The sequence below is a fragment of the Sprattus sprattus genome (assembly GCF_963457725.1).
Source record: "Sprattus sprattus genome assembly, chromosome: 5".
NCBI lineage: Eukaryota > Metazoa > Chordata > Actinopteri > Clupeiformes > Clupeidae > Sprattus > Sprattus sprattus.
The window spans coordinates 33,729,020-33,747,593 of NC_137924.1; the positions used below are offsets into that span (position 1 = coordinate 33,729,020).

At 42.7% G+C, this 18,574-nt stretch overlaps 2 protein-coding genes across 2 annotated transcripts; both read left to right on the forward strand.

Moving 5' to 3' along the window:
* Nucleotides 1-240: 240 nt before the first annotated feature.
* On the forward strand, nucleotides 241-4,431 carry ildr1b (immunoglobulin-like domain containing receptor 1b; the record flags this gene model as incomplete). The annotated part of the gene is made up of 8 exons (XM_080839782.1): nucleotides 241-353; nucleotides 800-970; nucleotides 1,235-1,384; nucleotides 1,501-1,620; nucleotides 2,549-2,695; nucleotides 2,918-3,040; nucleotides 3,309-4,231; nucleotides 4,393-4,431. Exons 1-8 carry the CDS (start codon nucleotides 293-295, stop codon nucleotides 4,429-4,431), a joined length of 1,734 nt encoding a protein of 577 aa, XP_080695908.1. The 5' UTR covers nucleotides 241-292.
* A 2,949-nt stretch (nucleotides 4,432-7,380) lies between these two features.
* mstnb (myostatin b) lies at nucleotides 7,381-10,597 on the forward strand. The gene is made up of 3 exons (XM_080838671.1): nucleotides 7,381-7,815; nucleotides 8,354-8,721; nucleotides 9,182-10,597. The coding sequence occupies exons 1-3, from the start codon at nucleotides 7,443-7,445 to the stop codon at nucleotides 9,560-9,562; spliced, it is 1,122 nt and encodes a 373-aa protein (XP_080694797.1). The 5' UTR covers nucleotides 7,381-7,442; the 3' UTR covers nucleotides 9,563-10,597.
* Nucleotides 10,598-18,574: the final 7,977 nt, after the last annotated feature.

Here is an 18,574-nt window from a genome sequence, read left to right on the forward strand (position 1 = left end):
TGTCATTGCTGGGTGGGGTAAATGATGTCACTTGGAGCTGGTTGTGGGGGAGGGGAAACGAGCGAGGAGTGGACCGGGAAAAGTTGCACTTCGTTGAGTACCTGCAGCATAGTCCGAGATCCATTGTAAATTCCGCGAAGTTTCGGAGGACATAAGAAATTTGATTATGAATTTGTTAATTTACACTTGATCTACCACGATCATTTTATTTGTTTTACCTAATACATCGTAATCATAGGAGTAGTGATCATAGTCAATAGGCTACAATAGCTTCCGCGTTGGATGTCCTTCGATGGGAACAAAAATGGGAAATTTGATACGTCTTGTAGTTCTCTTCGGAATTTTGCCAATAGGTAAGTTAAAACAATACAAACAAACAGACATATTCTATACCAATAAGGTACTGTTTCGTTATACGTTCTAATTTTGTCAAAAAATTAAGTTATCAGCCGAAACTGGTACATGTTAATTATCAACAGGTGTAAACACGACAATGGAGACGTTTGCGTCACGTGATAAGTCTGTTTACTAATGGCACTACACCGATTGATCATAGTCGAATTGGCCTACCTTTTTTTTTTTTGCTCTGTAGATACTGAGATGAAGTTTTTACAACAAAAATGTTAGGCCTACTCGTCTATCTGAGACACTGATAGCTGTCTTTATATCCCTTTATCCAGTGGTTTTCCATTACCATTTACATTGCGACGCCATCTCAGGTTAAGGCTTATGTGGAGATGTAAATGTTTGTAATAAGTACATTCTTTGTCTCACAACGTATTCGTATGTCCAACAACAGAGTTACAGTCCATTCAAGTGAACGTTCCTGAGACAGAAAGGAGTACACTTCTCTTTGCTTCTGTCATCCTTCGCTGTGACTACTCAACATCTGCAAATCCCTCAGAGGTCTTAGTTACATGGAGATTCAAGTCTTTCTGTAAAGACCCAGTGCTGGAGTACTACTCTACAGGTGAGCTAAGCGTCCTGGCATTGTGAGGTTTGGTTGATTTTGAAGAGAAAATTAAGCTTTTACTTTTGGCCAAACTTTGAATTGAAATCCAAAAGTGTTTTAGTGTATTATCGACGCAGTAAAATTAACGAATACTCTGTTAAGATGTCTGGTTTGAGTCTGTATGTATGTGTGTATGTTGTAAGTGCTGTACCTTATGTTAAAAGCATGTAATATTTAAAACACACAGGTGAATGTGTCTAAACTAATTTGTCTTTCCCCTAGCCTATCAAGCTCAATTGTCTTTGGGGCAAGATCCAGCCAATGACTGCCAAGATCGCGGGCGCACCGTTCGTGTAGTTGCGCAGAAACGGGGCACAAATGAGGCCATATTGGGCTCAGAGTACCGCGAACGCAAGATCACCATCCAGAACAGTGAGTTATGATAATATAACTTTTTGTGGAGTCTGCCTTATTAACATGACTGTCTGAAATCATGTTAAGTGATGATGGAATTAATCGTTTTTCTCATATCCTTGTATGCAACCCAGAGGCAGACCTGGTCATTAATGAAGTTATGTGGTGGGACAACGGAATGTACTTCTGTTCTATTGATGCACCTGGAGACACGACTGGGGACTCGGACCGGGAGATCAGACTCCTTGTGTACCGTAAGTACTAACAGAGGAAGGTAACAGCTTGCTGGGCTCTTCATCTATTTACAGACTGTATAGGGGAGAGTGGGGTGAGTTGTGCCAGTTTTTACTTAAAGTGACTTAAAAGCGAGGCCATGACAGTAAGGCTTCCAACTTAAATATGAACATATATTTCAGGATGTGGTGCATCCCTGGGAACAATCACTTTGGATCTGAAATATAGTATTTAAGGAATATAGCTATCTGAAAAAAAAGTGGTCTCATGGCACAACTTGCCCCCGTCGCAGGGTAAGTTGTGCCTTTAGAGAGAATACATTGGGGTGAATTGTGCCATTGATTATTGAAGTAAAACAGTATATTTTCATCTCAGAAACTGTGAGGCTATATAAAAGCTAGACAAATTCAATACAAAATTACTCATTACTCATAACCCAGTCCCTTTGGCACAAATCACCCCAATCCCACAGTTTTGAGCTAAAATCATGCTAGCTATGTAGACTCATAATATAGCTTAGCAAAGCACTAAAACATGTGTGAAATGTTTTAAAACCTGTCTATAACTGTTCAGACACAACAATCAAAAAACCTTGAAATTTTACTTTGGAAGGCAAAAATCTTAAATGTGCTTACCTCTCGAGCAATGAGGCTCTCTTCTTCGCAGGATGAGTAAAATGGCTGACTCTTCAAAAATGTTTGGTGACATGACCAATTTCTTCTATGGTTCCCTAGAAACAGGGGGTGGCACAACTTCCCCGCTGGCACAAATCACCCCACTCTCCCTACTGACATGAAAGAGTGTTGCACAACAAGCATTTTGGGAAGATCGATATAGCCTCAATACATCAATCAAACAGACCATTCAGTTTATACTGGCACGCAATTATTTGGTTAACATTTGTATGCCAAGTCTTCTGAGAGTGATAGGCCCCGTGTTCTCTTTCAGATTGGCTAACGGTGCTGTTCATCATCATCGGGGCCCTCCTCCTCATCATGCTGCTGTGCGTCTGCTGTTGCCAGTGTTGCCCGCAGAACTGCTGCTGCTACGTGCGCTGCCCCTGCTGCCCACAGACCTGCTGCTGCCCAGAGAAAGGTACCTCACGTTCAGTCACACTAGCCTAATCTGATAGGTACCGCACACTGTCACACTAGCATGTGTTTCACAGAGAGAGAACAAAGTCAGACATCTTTCCTTTGAATTAGGGAGGAATTAAAGACGTTTTGCATACCGTAGTTTAGTTGACTTCATCAGGGCTATATAATGCATTTTCCAATGCGCAGACATTCACTGCACTACACTTGTTTGGTTTTGCAGCGATGATGCAGCACAGGATGATGAAGGAGGCCAAGAGGGCTATGGCTCCCTGGCTCCAAGGCCAGCCCATATACGCTCCAGTGTCCAACGGCTCCTCACAGGCTTACCCACTACTCTACCCAGGTCAGTCAGCCAATGGTTCTCTCTAACCCAGCCATGTTGATCAGGTACGTCACACTGAGCTCATATTAGGCCAGAGGCTTGGCCCTGTTTGCTTTAATGCATGAAGGTACTGGGACATTGATCAAGTTAGACATCCGATTTTGAGACAAGGCTTTGGTTTGTTTGTGATTGACACAATCACCAGTGTGTCTATGACATTTTCACAAAAACATGCAAGTGGCTTCTGTTTCTACTCCTTTTGTGATTCTGTTAAATCTGTTTTTTATAGGCTCCGTCTCAGAATACCCCTCCAAGCAGGGTATCCCTATGGGACCCATGGGCCCCATAGGCTACGCACCTCCACAGCAAGGCCTGCCTGTCATGCCTCATGGTATGTACGACCACAGAAGCGCTCAAGGAAGCGTCCAAGGGACCAATCAGATGCTGGACTTTCTGGAGAGCCAAGTTCAGAGCATGGAGTTGGCAACCCCCCTGGTCCACACCCAGCCAGCACCCTTTCAGCACATGGCAGGTCCTCCTGTCCAGCACTTCCACCCCCAGCACCGTACCACGCCACCTCAGGCTGTGCCATTCTCTGCCGGGCCACCCAGCATGCTCTCTGCCCTCGATGAGCTCGGAGTGCACGGCATGGAGCGTCGCGTCATTCAGCTGCCGCCCATCATTCAGCTGCCGCCCATCATCGGGCGCGGCCCCGGCCCCGGCCAGCCCCCTCACCGAGGTTCCGGAAGCACACGCGGGGGACCTCGCTTCTCCAACCCCTCCAGTGACCACTCCAGCCGAGGTGGCCGTCACCGCGATGACCGAGGAGGCCCCCGTGACCCTCCAACGCAGCGGCACGGCATCCTGCGTAGCTACAGCGACGAGTCAGACTGGGACGATCGCCACGGGAGACGAGGGGGCTCCTCTGGAGGCGGGCGAAGAGGGGGTGGGGGTGCGGGAGGTTTCCGTCCTCGCTCACGCAGCCGAGATGACCTGATGGAGGAGCTGCGTCACGTCACCCCTCGTCGGGACAGGGGCTACTCGCCCCCCCCGCCACGCCACCAGGGCTCCTACAGCTCAGAGGAGGAGGACAGCCGGAGAGGAGGTGTGCGCCCTGCGAGGCGGAGTCCCTGGCATGAGAAACCTCCCAGCTACTCCTCTATCGAGATCCAGCCAGGGCAGAGCAGCAGGAGGAACTTAGACCGCTTCTCTGTAAGGGTTTAAAATAACACTCAAGTGAAGCACCAAATAAGCCCATGGCTTCAATCACCGTTGTCTAAAATGACTAAATTCTTTACATCTTCTCCCCTTTTCTCTGATCTGCCCACTTCGCCTTGTCTTTCTGCTCTCTTGTTTCTGTTTCTGTCTCTTAGGAGAAGAGTTCTCGCAGTGGCCACAGTGTGGTGATCTGAAGCTTACCCTCAATTTAAGCAGAAGCTGACGTCTTTTCACTCATTTTTATACACTGATGTCTGGTCCATAGGCAGCAGACATTATCATGGTCAGGAGAGGTTGTTAGTGGTTACAGATTACTGTTGGCTCTTTTTATAGATAAAGACGTTTCTCAGTGAATTTAAAGTGAAGGTTTATTTTATGAATAAATATGTACAATTATGTATTACAATTGTTTTCAGTGTTTTTATTTTAGAAATGAAGTTCTAACTAGTGGTCTAACTGTTCGGTAGGTCTGAAGTGTTGTCGGATGCTCAGACATCTCATTCCATTATTTTTGTAATTTTTTCATCTTTTTTTACCAATGAAATGCCTAGAAATTCTGCACTTACCTCAGATTCTGCAGGCTGTGTGTGTGTGTGTGTGTGTGTGTGTGTGTGTGTGCATTCCAGTTTACACTGATTAATTTAGTGTGAGATGCTGAACTGATTTTCATGTGTTGGTGCTCAGCTACTGAGAAGCTGTGGTTGCTTGAAGAGGTTATTCATGCTTTCAGTGAGTAGACTGTGAATGTCAGTGACTTCACAAAATGATGTTCCCTTGTTCAGAAATCGATGTATTTCAAGCCTCTATTTATTTCTGAACAAGCAACAAATCAAATAGTTTTGTACAATTACTAGTGTGTTTTTTCAATTCTTCTAAGCTGTATTTGCTCTGTCTAAAGTGAAGGATCAATAATCATCTCAATGGGGACAAATGAAGTCTGACACAACAGGTGAATCTCTTTTTGCACAGAATTGTCAGTTGTGTACTGTGATCATTTGTCAATGTGTTTTTAGAGATAGCTATAGGTTGGCGGTAGGATTTTCTGCACTATACTTGGTTTGAAATGTGTCGTGTTCTTGTACATATTGTGATTTAATACTCTGTATAAAGCTTTTAAGGGGGACCATGGTGTAGATTGCTTTGATTGTGTAATTCTCAATTACTGTTCAAATAAACTATCAAAGCAAATAGTCTCTTGTCTTTATTTTTACCAAGGAGAAGGTGAAGTCTGTTTTTGTTTGTCAGCTAACTATAACTTGGCTGCTCGCTTTAAAAGACATCTCTTTGTTTGAATAGTTAGGGGAGGGCATGGAAAGTTGTGACGTGCATCACTAGGTCAGTGGACATTAAATCTGATTCATCGCAAAGAGAATCATTTGAAAAGCTCTTATGTGGTTGGAGGAAGAAAATGCAGAAGGGAAGAAAGTGTCTGGGTTGAATTTGGGAAAGAAAGAGAAAACAAAGTAATTAAACATAACATGACATTAAACACACTTATGACTCATCCAGATGAGAAATGTTTCTGTATTGTGGTCCTGTGTGGCACTAGTTTCAAACTGCCTTGGGTTCAATGTGTGAGATACAGCAAACGGCCCCTGCTGCCTGTAAGCTTCCTCAGGAGAGGCTCTTTGTGTTTTGCCAGAATCACCATAGGTCTTTGCAATATATGATAAGGGCATATGTGTCGTATTATTTCCTATGTATTGCAGTGACTGAATATAATAATGTTGCCATTATCTACACCTACAGGCTCTCTATACTTTAGTGCTTACATAGACCATTTGCTTTAAGGTTGTTTTAACATTAGATTGAACCGTTTCACAGTAAATTCTATCGTTTTAAAAACCTGAATTATGGGGAAATTAGAGGATTTTTTTTCTAATAGACTTAATGGAAGTATGACCTGCAGTTGGCAGCTTTTAAGGTTATTTTTTTCTTTGGATGTCTTCATATACTTTTTATAGGAGTACTCCTGGAAGGGTTTCATGAAGATTTCTTGAAGAGTAAGATGATTTTTGTGTGAGTGATGCATGTTATGCCGTTCTGCCTTGTGTATTTGACTGATGATGTGGTTGACTTCCACATTAGTTTTTTCTTCATCCACTAGATGACGCTGCTTGGATTAGAACAGTATTCATACGGGTCATCTCGAAAACTCTTACATTTCATTCAAATCTAATAGGTAACTGAGCGGTTCCACGAGAGAGTTTTTATTTTTGAAATTCAGAACGCTTCATTTAAACTGAGGTCTATGGACATTGCTGGTATTGGATAATCCTTGTACAACCTGCGAAATGAGTATGCTCAACCCCAAAGTTATGAATTATCTATTTATCTAGACCAAAATAGCTGCCAATAGTTAACAAATATCTATCTTCCATGTTATCAAATTCTAGCCTTAGCCTTATATAACTTTGTATTAGTGCATGTAAGGTACATGCAACAATCGACCCGTCTTAAATGTGTCACATTTGTCTCATTTAATGCAGATAATTGATACAGTAAACTATTGTCAATGGCAATCGAGGCTGAACCAGCGCAGTTTTGTTTGTCATATGTGGTGATCGGTAGATGGCACTCGTTTCTCCCATCATCAAGATATATTGAAATTGGATAACGATATTTTATTTATACAGCCATTAATATCATCAGAAATATCATTAGTGACAATATCTTATGAATAGGTCCACTAGCCTACTTCCTTCAGGACGAAAGAGTCCCTAAACACGTTTTAGATTTTTATTTTGAGAGTTTTCTTCCGTTTATTAACATTGAAGACAATGCAAATGACAGAGACGCTAATGTATATTTAACGGCGCCGTTTGGTACAAATTTTATTTGGATTTAACTAAGTGATTAAATGTTTCCTTGTTTCCCAGTGCCCATAGCCTAATTTCGCGTTCGAATAACTGTGACCTTGTCTTGACGTGATGTGACTATCTTGAAACGTCGTTAGTGTTGCCCTAGTCAACTAGAGTTAGTCTACCTCTTTAAGGTTTGACTGAGGAATTGAGTCACGTCTATCTCAGTAGATTCATTGTTGCCTGCCCAGCCAATCATTGAATTTGACGACACAATAGAGACCAAAGTTGCGGTATAAAAAGCCTTGCAGAATTTTAAGCATGACACCTATGAGTGTTGTACACAGTGCTGATAACCTCGGGTGCAAACTTATATCAACCGGATCCCGACGACGCTATAGAACATGCATTTGGCAAGACTCCTGATTTCCGTATGTTTTGTAATTGCGCTAGGTCCAGTGGGTTATGGTGATATCACAACGCACCACCAGACTTCAGTAGCTACGGAGGACAGTGAGTGCTCAACATGTGAGTTTAGACAGCAAAGCAAGCTCATGAGACTACATGCCATCAAGTCCCAAATTCTGAGTAAACTTCGGCTCAAACAAGCGCCAAACATCAGCCGAGATGTGGTCAAGCAGTTACTACCAAAGGCGCCTCCGCTGCAGCTTCTCCTTGACCAGTACGATGTCCTTGGAGATGATAATAGGGACGGAGTTATGGAAGATGATGATGACCATGCCACCACAGAGACCATCATGACGATGGCTACTGAGCGTAAGTTATAGGCTACTGTCCTCAAAATATTAAGATACTAATCTGCGCGCTGCTGGTCTGGTAGCCAACTGGGTACCCGGAGCGCAGAGGTAGCGCTATTTTACGCCTAAGTGTTAAGTATTCTACTTTCTTATTGAAGCGCACCAAATATGGCCATATGATTGATACCTGTCAGAAGAATATGAAGACTTCTCATTTCTTCATATTAATGGCAGTTATTTATTTTTAAAGGCTGTCAAACGCACATTTGCCAAAAGAAATAGACATTTGTATTTATTTGCTCCTATAATGCACCAAAACGTGAAAAATAGAAACTAAACGCATCGACCACTTGCAAATCAAACCTCATTAACTTTCCGTTAGCGCTTTGGCACTTCACTTCACTCCGCAACGTCCTTGAATATAATAGTGGGACAAGTTAAGAGGCATGCTCTTGAGTGAAATACTCTAACACCTTACCAGTCTTTATTCTGCGATAGTTCTGAATGACTGACAGGACTGACTCTCTTTCTGTGCCTCCCCTGTTCATTTTATCTAGCGGATCCCATCGTGCAAGTAGATCGGAAACCCAAGTGTTGCTTTTTCTCCTTCAGTCCGAAGATTCAACCCATTCGCATTGTGAAGGCGCAGCTTTGGGTACATTTGCGACCAACGGATGAGGATACCACTGTATTCCTTCAAATATCACGATTGATGCCAGTAACGCACGGAAACAGGCACAGAATCCGATCGTTGAAAATCGACGTGAAAGCAGGGGCCAAATCATGGCAAAGCATAGATGTCAAACAGGTTTTGACAGTGTGGCTTAAACAACCGGACACCAACAGGGGCATCGAAATAAACGCGTACGACGCAAAGGGAACCGACTTGGCTGTTACCTCTTCGGAACCTGGAGATGAAGGACTGGTAAGTTAAACTGACCTTTCATTTTTACCTGCATGTTCTAACGCAGTCTTAATTTGAATAAGTTAAACATAATTGAATCACTCACAAATGCATTATATAGGTTGTACTTTGAAGGTTGATGTTGCCTTAACTGACAAATGTGAAGTGGTCAGCGGACCAAAAACAGATGTTTGACGAGAGTTTCATGGTTTCAGCTGTAATTATTTATGGCCCTATTATTTAAAGCTGTCTGTACCAAAAACACTTCCCCCTTTCCTTCCATGTCACAAAGGCCATCTAATTGCCCATTGCCTCAAAATGTGTATGTAGATGGAGTTTCTTGTATGTGTGGATGTTCTCCTTGCACTGCCACAACAACACCAGAGCTCCCTTTGTATAGTTCACTGAGCCACTGCAGGATGTAACTTCACAGATCCCTGATCCCATGATCATTTGTGCTCACATGGTTTGTCTTTCACAGCAACCCTTCATGGAAGTGAAAATATCCGAGAGCCCTAAAAGGTCCAAAAGGGATTCGGGACTAGACTGCGACGAGAACTCCCCAGAGTCCCGCTGCTGTCGGTTCCCTCTCACAGTGGACTTTGAAGACTTTGGCTGGGACTGGATTATCGCCCCCAAGCGCTACAAGGCCAATTACTGCTTAGGGGAGTGCGAGTACATGCATCTGCAGAAGTACCCCCACACCCACCTGGTGAACAAAGCCAACCCACGGGGCACGGCTGGGCCTTGCTGTACCCCCACCAAGATGTCACCCATTAACATGCTGTACTTCAACAGGAAAGAGCAGATCATCTATGGCAAGATCCCGTCCATGGTGGTGGATCGCTGTGGCTGCTCCTGAGTCAGCAGACCTACCCGGTCTCATCCCCCCCCTGGACTTCTGAAAATAATCACTTTAACCATTTATCAGTGCTTTCTTACACTGTGCAATAGAGCCAGAAACACCAACGAGGACCTTTACCCATTTGCCGAGCATAAGTGTCGCATGGATGTACTGATGGAATGTCATATAGTTGGACTTGGGAATGTGGACATAGCAAAACAAACGAGAACAAAATTTGATGACGTTCGCTGACAAACCTTTTTTCCATTCTTCTTGATGTTTTTAATTGTCACTCACATACATGCTGTATACATTCTCTTGTCCTCATCTCTCTTTCATGTCACACTCATTTTGTAATGTCCATATTTTTTGCAAGAGCGGCTATCATTGCTAGATGGCCATGCTTACCTTTTAAGGCAATATTTTTTTGAGTGAAATGGAGAGGGACTCATGAACATTTGACTAGAGCTGGAAATGAAATCCTATTCGAAGTGTTACAGCTGGCAAACAGACCCGTGCCTGTACATTGCCATACATGCCAAACATGCGTCCTGATTATAGCTTTACCATTACTCAACTGTTTGAACTGCCCTACACACTTGAATTATTATAATTGTATATGAATACATATATTATATATCCATATGTGTATATATATATATATATATAAATATATATATTAAAATAAGAATCAGCATTACTGGACGGAAGGACTTGAACCAGAGGCACTATGAATGCAGTCTACACATTGAAATGTGTATCAAGGCAGAGGTACATGAGAAGAATGAATGTTTAAACCATGCTTAAACTCTTCTGTCTTTCAAACAACACAGTTTGCACTATGGCAGACCAATAGAAATAATTGGTTGCTAAAAAGTTGTAAAAACTGATTTTGATATGTTTGCTAATTGTATTATATGCCATTATTTCCAGTAGCTGTTCACTTTTTTAACCTCTGTTAGTAAATGTATAAGACCACAACCTAGCAAAAAGTGCACAATATCAAATCTATATATCTGTAAAACAAATAAAGGTGCTTGCTCTTTTATGTCATTAATTGGTCATCACTGGACAGACTAGGCCAAACTGTTCTACAAAATGTGTAGTTACCCATTTGAGCCCAGTTACTCTTGCTTTTGGGCATATCTGTATTTATGTGAATCATGTGGCCATTTATGTTACATAATATGTACCCATTTTGTCATAAGACTTAGTGAATTTAACTTGCTCTGGATTAGACATGAGGAAATAGATTCCATGCGGGACACAAGGGTCATTGAGCATAATCTAGATGCATTGATATGGTGCCTACAGATGAATGCATGCCTACAGAGAATACTGGATATATTCTGATTCATGATCTTGAATCTGGGGTGAGATATACTGCCATCACAACAGTACAGTATTTGATGCCTATGCCCAAAAGTCCCTTCTTTGACCATTGTTTCTTATCTGCTCTCTGAAGGTTGAAGTGACCAGCAGAATTGTAATGTGAGCTGTTGATTTCAATTCATTCTATTTCCAAGCATGTGAACCTGATCTGAAAACAATTTTTTGGCCGATAATTATATTTTACTCTTCAAAAAAATCCTACGATAGGGATGTGTTTTGACAGCAGAGCTAATTAAAATGACAGCCTATTGAAGCCCTCACTTCCGTCCAGGAGAGGGCGAACTGGGCTCTATGAGAATCACTTCCTTTCCTGCTGTGAGTTGGACTCCAGCCATGACGACAAGGTGGGATTCGCACAGAAGTCAATAGACCAGTCAGGGGATTAGAATTCCCTGAGAAATACTATTGCTTTCCCCATTACGGTTGAAAAATGTCCTCTTCTGACCACTGCCTCATTTCTGGTTTCCATGTATTTACTGCTTTAAGATTGCTTATTCACTCACATATTCAGTCGGTATATATTTTGCCTTGCTTTAAATCCATGTCCTCATTGCTGCAACCTAGATAGAGAGTATGGTTTAAAGATGCCACTGGTGCATTTGACAGATGGAAGATTCCATTTACATAGTGCTACACCGAAGAGAACATGCCGCATAGCCACGACTAAGATTTACCTCCAGTCACTTTTCTCAGCCCGAGATGATTGATATGTTTTCCTAAGCGTCCTCTTTCCTGCTGAAAGTATGACAAACAGGAACATGCTAGTGGCAGACTGAGTGCTGTTACATCTGTCACAGGGATGCTCCCCGCGTCCGTCTCAGCAGCACGCCGCCTGCCAGCACATTCCCACACTGACAGGTGAGGAAGTGAGTGTGAGAAAATGGGAAGACAGTGGTGCTCCTCGGGGAGGGCTCAGACGCAGCTCGAGAAGTGCCTGGCTCATCTCCGGGTCCAGGATTCCCCACATCCGCACATCACCGTAGGGGTGCCTTGTCAAGGCGCAGAGTAGCCCTCCAGATGAGGGGAAACACCACCAACAACAGGAAGAGGGGAGAAACAGCTGCCAGGTGTGGTCAAACATCTGCAGCCACAGTTGTGCGTGATGCTGAAACAGAAAACAGCTGGACTCGACAGCTTGCCGTCCATTAGGGGGGGGGTAAGGTGCGCTCATCAAGAGTCTGTGCTAGAGTTATTTCTTCGCAGCAGGGTTGAGCACTCATGCTGAGAATGTTTCAGAGTTTTAGCTGTTCCTGTCTCGAAATGAAATGACAAATTAAGCAGCAAAAGGTATAAAGCCAAACCCTCCAACCCTTTTGAAATACGAGCGCCAAAAGAACACTGAAAATCACTTTCACCATTCATCCCTTTCCACAGTAATAATTTGTCATCTGGTACAGATAGACTGAAAATTCAGCTGTTACTTAACACATTGGAGTTTATCATCAACATACCTTTCACATCGCAGTAATCACCTGCATAACCTAGGGGGACATGATTTGGGTACCAGGTGGGCAAGTTTGCCTAAGCTCAGTGTCTGTAGCATCCAAAGAAAGCAATGAAAATCAATAAAAGACATGAGTCTGGAGCAGGAGCAGGCAGATGTGCAGTCGTTGACAGTTGGCTGTCATCAAGGTTGATGGATTTATCCAAGGCATCCATACTGGGACTTCTACTCACTACCACTTGTTTTTTCACTTAGTGTTGGAATGGGTAACCTTTTCCCAAATGTGTATTGACCTCTCTGGAACTAGAAATGTGATTAATTATATCGTAAAGCTACTGGAAGTTTAGGGGGTGACGATTCGTCGGAGATTGTTCTGTTTAAGACATGTTATATAAAATGGAATTCCGTTTTGTCTGCGCTGGTTCGCTTGCAGGTGCCATTCGTCAAGTTTGTGTTTCCACGCCTGGCAATATTGGGAAAGGAGACTATAAAAATGATTTTCTTCATATTTTATTTACTTTACAAGGTATGTTACTAACTGATGTAGGAAAGAAGAGCCAGTAACAGGACAAGGCAGTAAACCATATGGACTCAGGGGAGCCATGAGTGACAGCGATGGAGTATGGATGCTCCTCCATGGAAAGAGTCTGGACAACTTGGAAAAACCTGTCTCCTCTGGTGTCATCGCATCCCCTGTCTAAATGCTAGGGAGGGAAGGAAGAACCTGTAGTGATATCTGTTGATACAAAATCAGCTTAAACATGTTAGTTATAAAAGGTTTTTAAAATCAAATGTGTATAACAAAGGCTCTTTACTTTCGTTCTTCAATAAGTTTTATTTTAAAAGTCATACTGTTCATAATGCTTATAAATGATCCTTTCCACTAGCATGAACTAGTAGCTGAATACATTTGCTATTTTATACTGTTTAGCGTGGAAGCACAGCAAACAATATCTCTCCAAAGATGACCTGCAGGCAGAGGACATCTGATGCCTCATCCCAGCTTTCTGAGACCTCTCAGGTCATTCAAACACACAAGTCTCACTGAAGTGTAGATCGTCCCACCCACGGCTTTCAAATGAGTGAAGCGCTCGTGGGACAGAGTTGGACTATGACGTCAAGGATGAGGCAAACAGTGGTGATAGACAGCAACGCTGTTTCCCTCAAACAGTGCATGTGGATTCATTTCAATGGAATTTAAGAGCACATGTTTTTGTTTTGAATGATAATCAGATGGTCAAATGCAGGCCCTCTCTGATATTAGCAGGTCCGTGTTTCTAATGGAGTGCATCATCTTAAGCCTTGGTATGAATGCATGGAGGCTTTTCAAGGCGGCTCACTGCAACTGGACCTTCGATGCACAGGTCCAGATTTGATTCTGTTACTGTCATATTCCAAACCATAATCCATCTTCAGCCATGACACCGGAGAATCTGATAAACCAGTGCCTTTGGTTTTGTCATCACACAACATTTTGTCTTGTTAATTAGTCTAGCTATAATATTTTCTGACACAAAGTCATATCACAGACATCACCAAGTGGAATACCAGAACCAAGAGGGGATACTTTACATCACGTCTAGCTCTTCTGGGTAAAGGCTATTAAAACAGGTCAGTCTGTTGTTTCAATTGGAAACATACTATCTGGCAATGATGACTGCAACACAACATTAGCGACTATATTCTAGGCCTGCATCAATGTGGTGATTATTTAAAAGGAAAACTAAATAACATAACAGGTTGCATACAAGCAACAGAAGATCTCGAAAATTTGGATCAAATAGTGACCATTATATGTAATAATTTGGTAGGATTCAGTTAAAACAAAGCGTTGTTAAAAACCACAGCCACACCAAACCACATCATCATGTTTTCCAAGCTGAGGTTCATCATGGCATTATAACTTATTATGACTTATAATTCAACAGTTATCCCTTTATAGAAAGAACAGATTCCAAAAACCTCCAACCTTCTTTGAGATATTAAATCGCACTAAAATGCACAATGTTAAATTTACACTAATGCACCATGAATAACAATCAGATACGTCCAGAGCAGAAGTACTGAATCACAAGCAGTGTAGTACATTAAACCGTCATACCATACAGACTTTTACAAATAACATGTCTAAACATGAATGTAAAGAAGTCCTTTTAAATTATCTTCTATTTGGCTCAGCTTTCAAGATTGAACCACATTTATTTATTTAACTCAGGGAAAAAGTAACAACGTATACTGTATATCTAATGCTCACACAGGTTCATCACATCAGCCCCCACACGGAGAGGTTTCAGGCTGGGTAATGTAGTGGGCATGGCTAGGCTGTGGAATAATGCCGATGCAGGAGGCCAGTTTACCTCGTCAGGGCTTTGTAAGGGATTTACCCCGACAAGGCCACTCTGTGCACCACAGGCTAAGAAATATGACCATCGGAATTGTGCTCGGAATGACCAAGACATTTCCAGGAATCTCTGAAGCACACAAGAGAGTATTAACAATCTCTTCAGCTGATTATTTCATATTGTGTGTGGTTCTCTACATGCCTCTGTTAAAAAATATATTGCTCCAATGAGATTTCCATGACCAAAGGGATCACCCATTAATACAGCATCCACACACTGTTCCATATGGGTAGAACTAAGTTGGAAGTTTTGAAGTGCAGTGCAAACTTAACTTTACATATGCATGTGTCATTGTCCTGAAGGAAAACGTATTCTTATAATGGCAGTTTTTATTTCTCTGCATCTATGCCTGGTTCTTTTAAGTAAAGATCTGCAGAATCATTGAGCGCTCTGAGATTAAAATGGTGGGTGTGATATGGACCGTTCCTGAGAGGAGGGGATGAACACCTCACACATCAGACATCACATGTGTTCTCTGAGAACTCCTCTCTGTCCAGTCGGGTGCCTTTATATGCCTCTGTGCCTTTTAGGGAACCTGACAATGGCAAGAGCCGCAGGAGCCTGCAACTTCACTAGCACCACCTGCTACCACTATGGCATGGTTATTTGGCCTACTCCCAGAGGGAGACGTGTGGTACACCACTGCTGCATTAGTACTTTCCCCTCTGCTAATGTCAGCTGCTCAAGCCTTTATTAGTGCTTGTCATCTGACAGATAGTTGCTTTATGGTGCAGTCAATGCTTTGGAGATTTGCACTTTAACCGCAAAGTTAAGCAGATCCCTGACATAGTGCTAATACCCAGAAATCATTTGCTCCTGTCCTGCGTGCAGATGAATTATGACTGAAAATCTAGTCATTTAAGGCTTAGTTCTCCTTCAGTTGGCTTTATGAGAGCTCAGCAAGTGCAACAGCATGAGAGATAGCTTTATTCGAAGCACAGGGCTACTGTGGGTATCAGTGCTCTCCAGGAGACAATTTCTCTCACTCACACACGTACACACGTACACACACACACTTGTCAGATTGCCCCATCCTCGTGCTCTGTAAAACAGTGTAAGGTTATCCTGAAAGTATCCACGGCTGCTGCTCAACACTAGTGCAAATTCAATCATGCGATGGAACCCGATAGGCCGTCTTATGATAATATTATAGTTAGCACAGGGAAAGGTCAAACCGCAGCACACGTCTTGGTTGACATGGGCTCTGCCACGGCGCGAGCGGACAGGCTCACATGGCTACAGGGTGCAAATTCTCTAAAGAGGCAGTCGGGGGGGGGGGGGGGAGTTTGGAGGCAAGGTTCCCCGCTCCCCACGCCCCCAGGGCAATATTCCTTCTCCATAACCCTTCGTTTGAGACCTCAATTGATGTAGCGTGTGCTCCGTGCAGCCTCCTAACTGCCAGAGCAGCAGAATCTGGCAATAAGTGCTGTGTCTGGCACTGGGCAGAATATCAGGATGATTAGGGGGGATTAGCTGATGGTCATCTTTTGAACGCATGACCACCAAGTTAAAAAGGTCACTTAGATTCATTTTACCAGATGTCAGTAAATTATGTAACTTTTTTTCAGGCTTTTTTGAAGGAGAAGACTGGAAAACACAGATAAGCATTGAACAAAACATAATAGAGCAACACCAATCAGTGCTATCACAATGGGGAACTTTCCAGGAAATTGCAGGACAGACAAAAAAAGCTGTACCGGGATTTGTTTCTTATATCCTTCATAGTTGAGGTGTCTGAGGTGCTGCGTTCAACATGGATGGCAATAGAACTTGGCAGTGGCCAAGTGGTAGTAACTTGATTCAGTCATGAAATCCCAATGAACCCTATATCACAGCCACCTGTTGGCTTTCCAGTCTTGGTGAAGATGACAGTGCAAACTTGCATTTCAATCCACTTTTATGATTTTTTAAGATGACCTCTAAACATGCCATAGGAGGTGTCCAGTAACCCAATAAGGTTCTGTCACATCTGTCCACGTATGCAACAAAAACACTGGGTTATAGATGTATAGTGTAGTGTAGTGATATACACACAGTTGTGACATGAGAACGCCAAGCTAAAATAACTATGCATTTGAATTCATTCTGTCAAGTATTAAAATGGCACCAATCCAATCATTGTACTCCACACACACACACACACTCTCTCTCTCTCTCTCTCTCTTTCTCTGCTGCAAATGGCCTGGAGGGGCCCTCCCTCTGGGACTGTCCCAGAAAGCTCCACCTGATCCAGCTCACTCCACATCCCCACACTCCCACTGCAATGTTCAGCTTCAGCTCCTGGCTGTGGGCACAGGCCAAACTCTCCATTAAGGCCAGCTCCTCTGGGCGCCGTTACTCAATCACTTTATATTTATGCCCCACGCTAGGCCATCCATCACACACACTGCATGGAGCATATGTTTGTTTGAGTGGACGCAAAATGAATCATGCTCCAAAACAAAACTTGTAAGGAATTTGTTTTTTTTGTGACTGTCAAACGACTCTTGCCCAGGAAAACAAGATTCAATTAAGGAACCTATAAGTAGGGTTTGAAAAAAAAAAGTCATTTCTGAGGCTGTGTACATGTGCGGAGAATAAAATATCCTCATGATGGGGTCTAAAGGCTAGTGTCAACACCTACTCAACAGTCATAGCAATTTCCTCTTTGAGGGGTTAACTAGGGCTTCAAAGGACAGGGCTGTCAACCTCAAAGATGGAAACAATAACTTTTAATTGAGGCCTGGATTCAAAAGGCATTCTGGAAAGCTGGTTAACACTGCATGGGCAGGGCTGTGTCATGGGCTGTGCTCTGGTCAGTGGGGCCAGGGATTTGTTTCAAAGACTTCAGCAGCTTCACTGACAATAAAGCCAAACATGTTCTCACACCAATGATAATTAACATAGAGCATCTGTTTTCTAGAATGCGAAGGGGTGGAAGTTAATTGCATGAAGGTATGAAGGGGCAAATTCCACCTCGCAAAGGGTCTGTCAATTATCCTCTCATAAACTTGTGCAATGGCGCCACAGTGATTGGCCAATTCTGTTGAATTCATCATGAAACTTTGGCCATAGAGTTCCCTTTGATTGGAGGCCATGTAGCATCATGTAGAGTCAAGTAAGGACTTATACATGCTACATGCTACATGCTTCTTAGCAGGGAAAGCTCAGTTCCTACTCATTTAAACTGAATCTACTCATACGCTCTACCAATAGGAAAAAGTACCCAGATAAGTGATTCTATTTAGTGTTATGGGGAATTACAAACAGCTATTTGTAAGCAACATGAAGCACAGGTGCATTTAAATATTGACAAAACGCTGTGTAATGACATCAATATCCCATGTCCCCTGTCTGAAGTCAAGGCTATTTAGTATCATACAGATAAACATGAACGTATTGACAAAGCCTCAAATAGTCCAACAGGCATCATGTGGAGAGGGCCACAACGCTCACACACAAACCATAACCCTGCTAGGAACCAATAGTTAAAAGCTCTCCCCATCTGAGCTTTATTAACCATTGGTAATTGGGTGTTTTCTGACTGTGACTGTGCACTTTCGGCAAACCACAGTTCACAATGTATTACGTTTTATAGCCTTCAAGCTCCAGCTTTGGGGATGGAGGCATTCAAGGTGCTGATTTTTAGGGCTAAGGGAATTTATAGCCGCAGCACATTACATTTTGAGGTTCAGTGGCTTCAGCAGAAGGGTCATTGATTCCTGCTTGTTTTTCTTTCTAATCAGAGATCAACAAGGCAAGCTGTGAAAGCTGGAAGCTTGACCTTGCAGCGATTAAATGTTTAAAGTTTAT